Source organism: Alexandromys fortis, unplaced genomic scaffold (genome assembly GCF_014885135.2).
Source record: "Alexandromys fortis isolate MF-2015 unplaced genomic scaffold, M_Fortis_MF-2015_v1.1 scaffold_136, whole genome shotgun sequence".
Lineage (NCBI taxonomy): Eukaryota > Metazoa > Chordata > Mammalia > Rodentia > Cricetidae > Alexandromys > Alexandromys fortis.
In genome coordinates, this window is record NW_026068024.1 from 731,514 (window position 1) to 744,066 (window position 12,553).

The following is a 12,553-nucleotide window of genomic DNA, read 5'->3' on the forward strand; positions in this document are numbered from 1 at the left end:
GGAACAGAATAAGACAGAGTTGTCTACTGGGCAGTGTTGCACTTGGGAGGCAGAGGCAGGTGGATCTCTGTGGTTCACGGCCAACATAGTCTTCAGAGTGAGTTCTAGGACAGCCAGGGCTACACAGAGAAACCCTGTCTCAAAAAACAACAATGAAAAGAGTTGTTCTTATTTGTAGTCATTATTTAGCAGATACAAGAAAACAACACTAAAAAAAAAAATTAGGTAAGTTCACTGTAGCGGCTTAGAGGAAAGATGAGCATTTCGGTGCTGTGACAGCCGTCAGAATATAGAGCCTTAAAGGCAAAAACTGCCATGTGTTAGAAGATACTCAGTAAGAAAGTAGGGAAGGCAAGATGGCTCCACCCATCTAAGAATGAGTGTGAAGCCTGGGTTATGTTGCAAGTTCTAGGGTAGTTTGTGCTAGCTACACAATGAGAATCCTGTTTTGAATTTCTCACCCACCACTTGCCACCCACGCCCATGTCAGAAAAAAAAAAAAGAAACAAAATTAATTTAGAGGAACAGCAGACCGAGGAAACTATCACATATGTAGATTTATTGAATAGTAGTATCAGAGTATAGTGTTGCTACCAATATAGACAGACAGTAGAACAGAATGGAATTACAGAGTCTTGGCATGTGACACAGATAGCATTAATCAGTAGAGAAAAATTAATAATTAAAAAATTAGGAGTTGAACGAAGATGTAAGGAAGCAGGATAGCTAGGAGCATTCCCTGTCACGTCACACCTCATAGTGACCAGAGCTCCAGCTGGAAGGGATTTCAGACCTGGTGTTCTATTGAGTCTTAAGAAGTAGTTTAAAAACCAACATGAAAGGTAATTCATACCTTTTAGTCATTTGTCTTATTCTTTACTGCTACTACCTCCTTCCTCTTGTCTCTTTTAGAATTACTTTTATAGAAATGAACACTTGTCAGAATCTGGAATTCTACGTGTGTGTTTCATTCACACATATTAGAGGTTAGAGGGCATTTTGTGTGAGTCAGTTGTATCCTTCCATTTTGTGGGTCCCAGGGACTGAACTAAAGTCATCAAGCTTGTCCATAGGCATCTTTACTCACTGAGCTATCTCTGTCACTCCTAACTTTACATTAAGTGGAATAGGGCACTGGATTGAGATGGGAAAGGTCCTATTTCTCTTGCTAAAATCAATAAACCTACTCTATATTTCCTCAGGGTTCATCAGTACTTTTATAGACCTAGCTACGAGACTTGCTTATTGATGACTGGTAATATTAATAATGATGTTTTGATTTTACAGTTTGGATTGTTAGTTTTGTGAAAACTACAATAGACTTTTATATGACAGAAGCTTCTGATTTACAAAGTAGGAAAGTAAAATCCAATACCAAAAAATATTTTTTTAGATTTATTTATTTTATTTTGCCTGCATGTATGATTTTGTGCCACATATGTTCCTGGTGCCCCCAGAAGCCAGAAGAAGGCATGAGATATCCTGAAACTAGAATTAGGGGTTTTTGTAAGCCACTGTGAGGGTGCCTGAGTCCTCCGCAAGAGCAACAAGTGTTCTTAACTGCTAAGCCATTTCTCTAGGCCAACACCTTTAAATCTGAGAAAATAAATATCTAACATCAGGGTCTTAAATGCTCATGTGTTACTTAGTCATACCCATCTGTTAAGCTATGCTGTTTTCTAGAACCAAGTCTGCCCACTCTTAGGACAGAGAAGTATCTTAGTGTACATTGATCCTATTCCTTAGAAGAAAAAAAGTATGTGTTCTTTTACTTGAGAATATTAGATTTATTCTGTTAAATTACAATAACCACTCAATTTTCATTTGGAATCTTTAAAAGAAATATTATGTTTGTGTAGATTGGTTCATAATTTAATTTTTTATATTTTGGGTGGTGGGTCATTTATATTTTACCTTGGAGATAGATTTTTTACACCTATTTTATTGTCTTTATTTTTAAGGAACTAGCATTTGACCCATATGAATCATATGCTCGGGATATTTTACGACCTGGATTCCATGACCGTTTCCTTAGTCAGTTATCAAAGCCTGGGGCAGCACTTTATTTGCAGGTAGAGTGACTACTAAATCAAATTTCACAATGTCAGAAAATTAAGCTCTTAAAAAAAGTTAACTTTGTTCCTTTTTTTAGTCAATAGGCGAGGGCTTCAAAGAAGCTGTCCAGTATGTCCTGCCCCGGCTGCTGCTCGCTCCCGTGTACCACTGTCTGCATTACTTTGAGCTTCTGAAGGTAAGGAAGCTCTCACTGGTGTTTACAAAGCAGTCTGCTGTCATTTTTTGCCACTTTATTAGAAAATTATTATCTGAGTGTCCATATCCATTAGTGTATATTCATTTTCTTTGTCTTGCCTGTCCAAATCTCTGATGTTTGCGGTATTAGCCGTCTTTATTGGGCAGCTTGGGTCCCATCCATCACACCAGCTTTCTTTTTTCTCCCTTACTGGCAGCACCTCATGATTTAATATCAGAATTGAATCTGTGTTCAGCAACAAGTGTCCATTTGTAATGACATCACCTTCATAGCTCTTGAATAGATAAAACAGCACCTTCTTTATATGGTCTATGTACTTCCTTAAACTCTCAAATTGAAAGGTACAATTGGTTTCCTGGCACCTGCAACAGAAAGTCTGAATTCCTGAGCTTCACCGCTTGCTAGCTCTTTAGTCTTGCCCGTGAGCTTCCGCAGCCCTGGATATGCCAGCTCAGTGCAGGGTGGCATTTGTTTCCCTGTTTCTCCCATTGACCTGGTGGAATTCCTCCTTCTCTAACTTCCCTTTGTCCTAGCATGGTACCTGACATTTAAATCTTTTATTAAATGCTTGTTAAATAATGAGTAGCAAAAATACATATTTTTCTTAGAATTCCTGTCAACGTTGTGTTGTATTTTAAAAGAACTTGAATTGTAAATTTCATATATACATGATTATTTGGGGAACATAGAATGCCTTAAACTTTACAGATTCATAGGGTAATATTTTGCAGGTATTAGCATAATACTGTCAGATTCAGTAATATGTTAGTTCCTAGAGATTGGGGGTATAAGGACGATATTTGTCAATGGATATAAAATTTCAGTTAGGAGTGAGGAAAGAATTAGGGTTAATCAAAATATGATTAAAATGAATTTAATGAGCTTATTCTGGAAATATTAAATCACACAGAAGTGAGATTAAGTTAAGGGGCTCTGCCTAACTTCTAGTTAGCTTATTAACACGTATTGCCTAGATAATGGAGGAAGATAAAGGAAACAGATGTCTGACCTCATTAGAATTTAAGTTTGCTGAAGCTTTGCTTTGTGTAATTTGCTCTTTAAAGCCCTTCTTTTATCAAAAGAAGGATTATCACATTCCTTGAATAAAATGACCATGGCTGCCATTCTTCTATGAACTCAGAAAGTGTGGTTTGGGGTTGGGAAGCTAAAGATCACCTCTAGATGAGTCATAGTAAGATTACAGCATTACAGCCCACCCTACACTGAGGGGAAATGTTTGGGACCATTCCCCTTCAGATTAGCTAGGGCCGTTCCACACCAACAGTCCTCCTGTCTCTCTGAGGACTTGGGTGAATTCCTCACTGGATTCAGTCTTTTTCTCATGAAAGGAGGAATAAATTCAAAAGATCTATCCTAAACAAAGATGTAAGGCTAACCTCGGAAAATTATATACATACATACACACACATACATACATACATACTATGTACACATATACACAAACATACATACATATATATGAGAGTGTGTACTATGGTGAGTACAGCAAATAATAATATTGTATGGTTTCAAAAATGGCTGAGAGTAGATTTTAAGAATTTACACCTGAGCTGGGCAGTGGTGGCTCATGCCCTTAATCCCAGCACTTAAGAGGGGAAACTCTGTGAGTTCAAGGCCAGCCTGGTCTACTGAGCTAGAGCCAGGACAGGCTCCAAAGCTACCGAGAAACCCTGTCTTGAAAAAACAAATAAAAAAAATTTACATCTGAGAAAAATAATATTTGGCAGTACATATTGTTAAACATCTTATTTTATCAAGCACCATGTTGTATACCATAAATATATACAATTTTTGCCGGCCAGTGGTGGCACACACCTTTAATCCCAGCACTTTGGGAGGCAGAGGCAGGCGAATCTCTGTGAGTTCAAGGCCAGCTTGGTCTATAAGAACTAGTTCTAGGACAGGCTCCAAAGCTACAGGGAAACCCTGTCTCTAAAACCAGTATGTATGTATATGTGTGTGTGTGTAATTATATATTACACACAGATATATACACATACATACATATAATTTTACTGGTCAATTAAAAAAAAGTAAAATTTTTTTCAATTAACTTTTTTATTATTCTTTTATTTATTTTTTTTTAATTTATTTATTATGTATACAACATTCTGTCTGTATGCCTGTTGGCCAGAAGAGGGCACCAGACCTCATTACAGATGGTTGTGAGCCACCATGTGGTTGCTGGGAATTGAACTCAGGACCTTTGGAAGAGCAGGCAATGCTCTTAACCTCTGAGCCATCTCTCCAGCTCTATGCTTTTATTTTTGATCATGTGTATGTGCCTGTGAGTATATGTGAGTGTGTTTGTGCGTGTACTGTGAGTGTAGATGCCTTCAGAGACTAGAGTTTTAAACCCCCTGGATCCGCAATCACAGGCAATTGTGAGCCTCCTGGGTGGAAATCAAACTTGAGTCCTCTGGAAGAACAGTATGTCTTCTTAATCAGTTTTTATTAATCTTAATACTACTCAAATTCAAAACATTTCCACCAAACTAGACAGTCCTTAGACCTGTGGACGAGTTAGAGACATTAAAGTTAATGTTTTATGACTTCCTTCTGCCCTTGTAAAACTATCCACTCCCATAACATGATTCTTCTAACAAGTTTTTTTTTTTTTTTTTTTTTTTTTTTTTTTTTTTTTTTTTTTTTTTTTTTTTTTTTTTTTTTTTTTTTTTTTTTTTTTTTTTTTTTTTTTTTTTTTTTTTTTTTTTTTTGGTTTTTCGAGGCAGGGTTTCTCTGTAGCTTTGGAGCCTGTCCTGGAACTAGCTCTGTAGACCAGGCTGGTCTCGAACTCAGAGATCCGCCTGCCTCTGCCTCCCAAGTGCTGGGATTAAAGGCGTGCGCCACCATCGCCCGGCTCTTCTAACAAGTTTTGTTTGCTTTATTAAACAAAGTTAGACTGGATTGTTATGATTAAATATAATGACCAAGATTATGAATATTAACAAATTGATTCAACAAAATAATCAAACAAGTTTAAGTAATGTCCTGGAGAATTACTCCATTCTCTTTGCAATATACTGGGTCTATGTAACTTAAGGGAAAGTAAGTTTCTTTCATTGTAAAAGTCAGGTTAAAGTCTGTTATATATGCATTATATAGAATTAATATTTTCTAAGGCCGCCATAGCATAATATAACCTTAGTGACTGAAAAGCAACAGGAGTTATTCTTTTTGCTCTGGAGGCTGAAACCAGGAGTTGACAAGGTCTGCATCTTGGAAGGGTCTAGGGAAGAGTCCTCACTTGGCTCTGAGGAGGCAGCCATCCAGAGTTCTCCTTGCTTCACAGGTAGCCTCACTACAGGCTTTGCCTCTACCTGCCTCAGGTTCACCACTTCCCATTCTTTGTGTCAGCATCCAGACCTCCCTTTCCTTAACACAAAGTCTCCAGGTGAGTGGATTTAGGGTTCAGTCATAATCTAGCATGGCCTCATTTGATTAAACCTGCAAAGACGTGAGTTCTAAATAGGTTTTTATGTCATTTCAGTTAATCAAGTACATTAGTGAGAAGGTCTTTGGACTGACAGTCATGAACAGTCATGAGCCTGCTTATTCATCTAAGTAAATGGTATTCATTTTATATTATGGTGGAGCAAAGTAGTTTCTAGAAATAAAATCATTAATTCATATGTTCCTAGATATTCTGTGTTTACTGATAAACTGAACTCATAAAGTTAAATACCACGGAGGTTGGGAAGGAATCTAACTCAGTAGTAGAATGCCTACCTACTATACATGAGGTCCTGGGTTCCATCCCCAGCACTGTAAAAGCCCAGACCCTCCAAATTAGATACCATGTACAGTCTATTTTGTGTTAAAATGATCCAGTTTTATCCTTCAGAATATTTCTGTGAATATCATTTTCATTTTTTGTTTTTTTGAGACAGGGTTTCTCTTTGCAGCTGTGGCTATCTTGGAACTCACTCTGTAGAACAGGCTGGTCTTGAACTCACAGAGATCCGCCTGCCTCTGCATCCCGAGTGCTGGGATTAAGGATGTGCACCACCGCCATCCAGCCTATCATTTTCCATTGGCAGCTCTTTTACACTACCCTGGGAGCTCCATTGTACGTGCATTATACTACAATAACTGCTTTGCCTTTGTTTCTCTCTGTTTGTCAGGGAGCCAGGAGTGGATGTGAACAAGCCTTACGCTTCAGCCCAGGCTGGCATAAAGCTCACTCTGTACCTCAGTTAGCCTTAAAGTTGGGGTGATCCTTCTGTATCAGATTCCCGAGTGTTAGATTAGTTATGAGCCACCATACCTGGCTTCCCCACTGCTTCTTTCTAAGGAACCAAAAAAGGAAGCAAGGGTGTGAGGGGCTCCTTTCCTGTGAAAGGATAAATTTTATCATTTGTATAGGACCTATACATTTTCATTATGCTTTACAATATGATTCCTTAGATGACACTCAGTGCGTATGCAATATAATCTTAGAGACAGCACTGGGTAGGAAGTTTGAGTGTTAGTCACACCATGGATAGTAACAAGAGAACGCTTCCTTGTTGTCATTTGTATATGAATCTTCTGCTTTTTTCCTGTGGCAACAATAAGCCACCTCTAAGGATAATTAGCTTCAATTGTTTTGCATAATTTCCCAGTTTATATCAACTTAAATAAAAAGAAAAGAATGCACATGCAGAAAAGGCTTTATTAGTTGGGTGTGGTGACCATATACCTTTAATCCCAGCATTCGGGAGACAGGCAAGTAGATTCTTTTTGAGTTGAGGCCACCCTAATCGACATACAGTGAGACTTCTCAAAAAAAAAAAAAAGTCTTTATTATACTGAAATGTTGGATGCTTGCCTGTTAACTATGAAGTTAAAAATAACATTTAAAAGTATTTCATCTGAAAACTTTATCGATTCAAAACCACTTTGGGGCTGGGGATGTAGCTAAGTTGATAAGAGTGCTTTTCTAGCACTGGGTCCCATCCCCAGCACTGTACAAACCCGACAGAGTGTCACAGACTTCTAATCCCAGCACTTAGAAAGGGAGACAGGAGAATTGAGAGTTCAAGGGCAGCTGAAGGCACACTAGACCCTGTCTCAGAAAAGGAAAGGAAGAAAAAGGGGGAAAAATATGTTGGTTTGTAGTTTTAAAAAATACTAATCGTGGAGAGATGACTCAGTGGTTAAGAGCCATTGCTCTTCTAGAGGACACAGATTTCATTCTCAGTACCCACATGCCAGGTGATAACTGTCTGTAATTCCAGTTCCAGGATGTATGACATCCTTTTCTGGTCTCCAAGGCACATGGTGCAAAGACAAACACGCAGGCAAAACACACATATACATAAAATAAAAACACAAGCAGTACTTTTTACATGCCAATATATTCCACGTGCAAAATACAAGCTAAAAGGTACATAAAAGACTCTGGAACATTTTTGAATAGAAAATCAAATGATCTCTGGACAGGTTTTTCTTGTATCTGCTTTATATTAGAATTTTGTGCATTAGGCATATTTGCTGAATTGATAATATAAAATACCAAGTACAGGAGCTGGAGAGATGGCTCAGTAGGCTCACTTGCTGCTCTTCCAGAAGAGTTGAGTTCCCAACATCCAAGTAGGGTGGTTCAGAAACACCTGTAATTCCAACACCCTCCTCTGACCTCTGAGGGCACTGCACTCACATGCCTAAATCCACACCTGCCCATCTACCCCCCACAGGCACATAACTTAAAAATATATCTATAATCAGAACAAAATACAGAGGGATAAATATTCTGTCTAATTGTCAAATCTTGCTACTGACTTGAATGTCTTTGGACTTTACATTTTTAAAGACTTTTAAAAACACGTACTCATTTATTCACGTAGAGGGTATGAGCAGAGGGATGGGGGAACGTGTGTTGTTGGAGGTCAGAGAAACATCTAGAGGAGTCAGTTTTTTCCTCCTACATGTGGGCCCTTAGGATTGAACTGAGGTCATTAACCTTGGCAACAGATTGACTTGCTAAGTGATCTTGTCAGCCCTGAACTTTATTTTTTTACTCTACATTTAAAGAATATCTCTGTGTACCAGGCAGTGGTGGTACATACCTTTAATCCCAGCACTCCAGAGGCAGAGGCAGGATCTCTGTGAATTACAGCCCAGCTGGTCTGTAGAGTGAATTCCAGAACAGCCAGAGCTACACAGAGAAACTCTGTCACAGAGTGTGTGAGGGGTGTGGTATCTCTGTGTCTGGTGCCATGCTAAATAAATCCTATGGGAGTTAGAAGCACTTCTGTGGTGTTTCTTTTCAGGACAATGAATGATGAGTGAGTACAGATAGCAACAAGATATATTCTGGGGCTGTTGCTCAGGCTGACCTCAGATGCCCAAGTGCTAGAATTACATGTATATGCTACCAAACAAAACAGTAAGAACTGCTTTTTTCTTCAGAGACAGCTTCTCAGGTATCTGAGGCTGCCTCTGCTGCTGAGTACTGGGATTACAGACATCTGCCAACATGTCTGCTTTATATGGATCAGAGAATAGAACTCAGGGCTTTATGCGTGCTAGGTAAACACAGTACCAGTTATATCCTCTGCCCAGAAAAACACTTCAAAAATAAAGCGAGAGGCTGGGGAGATGGCTCAGTTGTTAGGAACACTTGTTGCTCTTGAAGAGGATGCAGGTTCAGCTCCCAGCACCCACCTGCAGCTCCAGTAGTAGGGGATCGGACATTTTCTTCTCATTTTTGTGAGCATAAAGCACACATGTAGTACATGTTCATATATACAGGCAAAACACCCATACACATAAAATCTAAATAGATGCACTTATAGAACATTTAAAATTATTGAAGTGGAAAAAGTTGAATGAATGTTAATTTTATCCTTAAACAAAGTGAGGTTATTGTTTTGTCCCTTTGACTTCACAGCAATTAGAAGAAAAGAGTGAAGATCAAGACGACAAGGAATGTGTGAAACAAGCTATAACAGCCCTGCTTAATGTCCAGAGCGGCATGGAAAAAATATGTTCCAAAAGTCTTGCGAAACGAAGATTAAGGTGAATGAATATTCTCTGTAAACTCTCTTCCTTTCTATCCTGAAGCTGTGGTATAAATTCAGGGGCCTCAGCTCCCTCCTCAAGTAAACAATGAAGAGAACGATGTCAGTGACACGCTTGGTCTTTCAGAGGAAGTGACATCAAAGCCAGGAGAATTTGTATTGTTTGAAAAACCTTTCATATTTGTGCATTTTCCCTGCATACTCCCAGACAAGACCTCCTGAGGAGCAGCTGGTGAGCTGAAGGAGACGGAGCAAAGTGTACCGGGTAGATTTACGCCACAGGCATTGCTATGTCAAAGTCCAATTAAAAGTGTTGTTTAGTTCAGGGACTATAACTCGAGACATTATTTCAGATAGCAGCTCTCCCACTTTCCTAATTAGAACGTGCTGAGTGCTTTTATCTTTGGGTCTTGTTCCTTTAAAAATACTTAACAATTTTCTTTCATCTCTTATTTTTTTACTATATTGGGCTATTTTTGATATCTATCTTTCTAAATATTTAGTACTCAGGAAGAAATAATCTTTTGTACCTGAATTTATATAGTTGACTATCACTGTTATTTTTATAACTCTGAAAAAATTTCTGTGTTGTTTTAATTTCCAGAGCTGTATTATTACATCTATTTAGGGAATTAGTAAGCACCATATCAGAGATGGTTTAAGTTATATTTTGTCCTGCCTCCTTATCTGCATGAACTGTACATTCTGTCTCTGTGTACTAATAGTGTCTCTTCCTTTACCCAGTGAGTCTGCGTGTCGATTTTATAGCCAGCAAATGAAGGGGAAACAACTAGCAATCAAGAAAATGAACGAGATTCAGAAGAATATTGATGGCTGGGAGGGGAAAGACATTGGACAGTGTTGCAATGAGTTCATAATGGAAGGAACTCTTACACGTGTAGGAGCCAAACACGAGAGACACATATTTCTCTTCGACGGCTTAATGATTTGCTGTAAATCAAATCACGGGCAGCCGAGACTTCCTGGTGCTAGCAATGCAGAATATCGTCTTAAAGAAAAGTTCTTTATGCGAAAGGTACAAATTAATGATAAAGATGACACCAGTGAATACAAGCATGCTTTTGAGATAATTCTGAAAGATGGAAATAGTGTTATATTTTCTGCCAAGTCAGCCGAAGAGAAAAACAACTGGATGGCAGCACTGATATCTTTGCAGTACCGAAGTACCCTGGAGCGAATGCTTGATGTGACAATGCTGCAGGAAGAGAAGGAGGAGCAGATGAGGCTGCCTAGTGCGGATGTGTACAGGTTTGCAGAACCGGACTCTGAGGAGAATATTCTATTCGAAGAGAACGTGCAGCCCAAGGCTGGGATTCCGATTATTAAAGCAGGGACAGTGATTAAGCTGATCGAGAGGCTTACATACCACATGTATGCAGGTAAGAAACACGAAGCGGCTGTCTTTCTTTGTTCAAACTGATTGTTTTGATGGGTGGGTTATTATGCCTGAAATAGATAACTAACAACAAGCAAAGACTTTTTTTTATTTTGTTTTGTTTTTTGTTTTTGTTTTTTTGAGACCGGGTTTCTCTGTGTAGCCCTGGCTGTCCTGGAATTCACTCTGTAGACCAGACTGGACTTAAACTTACAGTCCACCTACCTCTGCCTCCCTGAGTGCTGGGATTAAAGGCGTGCGCCACCACTGCCTAACTGCAAAGACTTCTAATAGAGAAGCTTTGACTAAAACCATCACTCTATTTCTTTGAAGTCTTTACTTCTTCTACCAGATTTCCAACCATTGTTTTAAACCTAGAGTCATAGTTACAAAGAGAAAAGGTCTTTTGTCTAAAGTTAGCTAGTAAAGAGCAGTGGGAATAGGATGAAGCATCAGCATGAGTGTATTCACTTATTATCAAAATTGTGCTATGGCAAAAGTATATACAGTATTGCCTTTTCTAAATATAAAAATATATACAGTATTGCTTTTTCTTAGTCTCCATTCTGTGTCTATTCAGGAAATCTGGAAACCATTTTCAGTATTCTGTTCTTAGTGTTATCTATGCAAACAGTTTTATCTTAGCAGGTTTTAATGACAGACCAATCTGAACAACCTAGAAAGATGCTAGGCAGGGTTAACTGCTGTGGTAAAGAGGTATGGGCATACGCAAGTCAGTCATTTCATATGCTCCAACACAGTGGAACGTCTGATCATTGACCCATCTTAGCACCGAGGTGGTGTAGACAGCACTGAACTCATACAGTATCCCTTCATGTCTCAGAACCATAGTTTTTCATCTCGAAAATTAACATCAAAATAGCTACGTTAGTGTTTTGCTGAAAATCATAAATGAAATACCGAATGTGAAAGCTATTTAATTTTAAGTGCAAATTTTTAAAGAATGTTTTTTCTTTAAAAGACATGTGTGATTTAAAGTCAGTATAACTCATAATACAATATTCTTAGGTGCCTGAATGTGGAAAGTAACCTCTTTCCCCATATGTCCCGTTAAATATATTCCTATTTTTAGGTAATCCATGTTTCTGGAGGAAAAAATATTTTCCCATTTTTTTTTTAACAAATCCTATAAGTGGATTCCCTGTTTCCTTTGGAAGTTATTTTGGTGCTAATGAGATTTAAAATAGCCATTTGTTTATCCACTTACGTAAACTGAACAGAGTAGCACTTAACAAGGCTTTTTCTGTTCAGTTTAGTCAATATACAAGCATTAGTGTTCTCAAGCTACTTTACAAATATGCCATTATCCACATAGCTCTGCGATATATAAGTTAGACTTGAGTTTTGCTGTCTGTTCTTTGAACTCCTAACAGGTAGATCTTTGAGAACCTTTTCCATAGTAAATAGATAGCATTTCCCAAGGTGAGTTTTCCGTACCTTTTTGTCACACAGTAAAGTGACATGGCTTCTCTGAACACGAATTATTAAGTGGTAGTGCACAGTGTCTGAGACTTGTTGAATAATAAGAGAAGACTCATCTGGGGTTCCAGTTTTACTGTAAGTTGTCACCTAGAAACTTATATGTGCATTGTATTCATTACTCAAAAATAAAAAAGTATATATTAAAATATTTAAGCTATTCTGTACTTATATAAAAATAGGTTACCTTTCTTTTTACATAGAAAGCTGTTTTTAAGAGTTACAGTTTTCTGTAATTATTATGACCTGTCTATTCACTTGATCTTCATCAACCTGTTATATACTGTTTAACATTCCAGCCAGGCAGTAGTGGTGCACACCTTTGATCCCTAGCAATTGGGAGGCAGAGGCAGGCAAATC

At 38.3% G+C, this 12,553-nt stretch overlaps 1 protein-coding gene across 3 annotated transcripts in view; it reads left to right on the forward strand.

The window, feature by feature from the left end:
• Sos1 (SOS Ras/Rac guanine nucleotide exchange factor 1) overlaps positions 1 to 12,553 on the forward strand; it is an 81,987-nt gene that overhangs the window by 35,289 nt on the left and 34,145 nt on the right. For all 3 annotated transcript variants that reach the window (XM_050163483.1, XM_050163485.1, XM_050163484.1), the window contains exons 7-10: positions 1,962 to 2,072; positions 2,153 to 2,251; positions 9,168 to 9,295; positions 10,042 to 10,697. In XM_050163483.1, the coding sequence (XP_050019440.1) occupies positions 1,962 to 2,072; positions 2,153 to 2,251; positions 9,168 to 9,295; positions 10,042 to 10,697 (994 nt within the window). The remainder of the gene's footprint in view (positions 1 to 1,961; positions 2,073 to 2,152; positions 2,252 to 9,167; positions 9,296 to 10,041; positions 10,698 to 12,553) is intronic.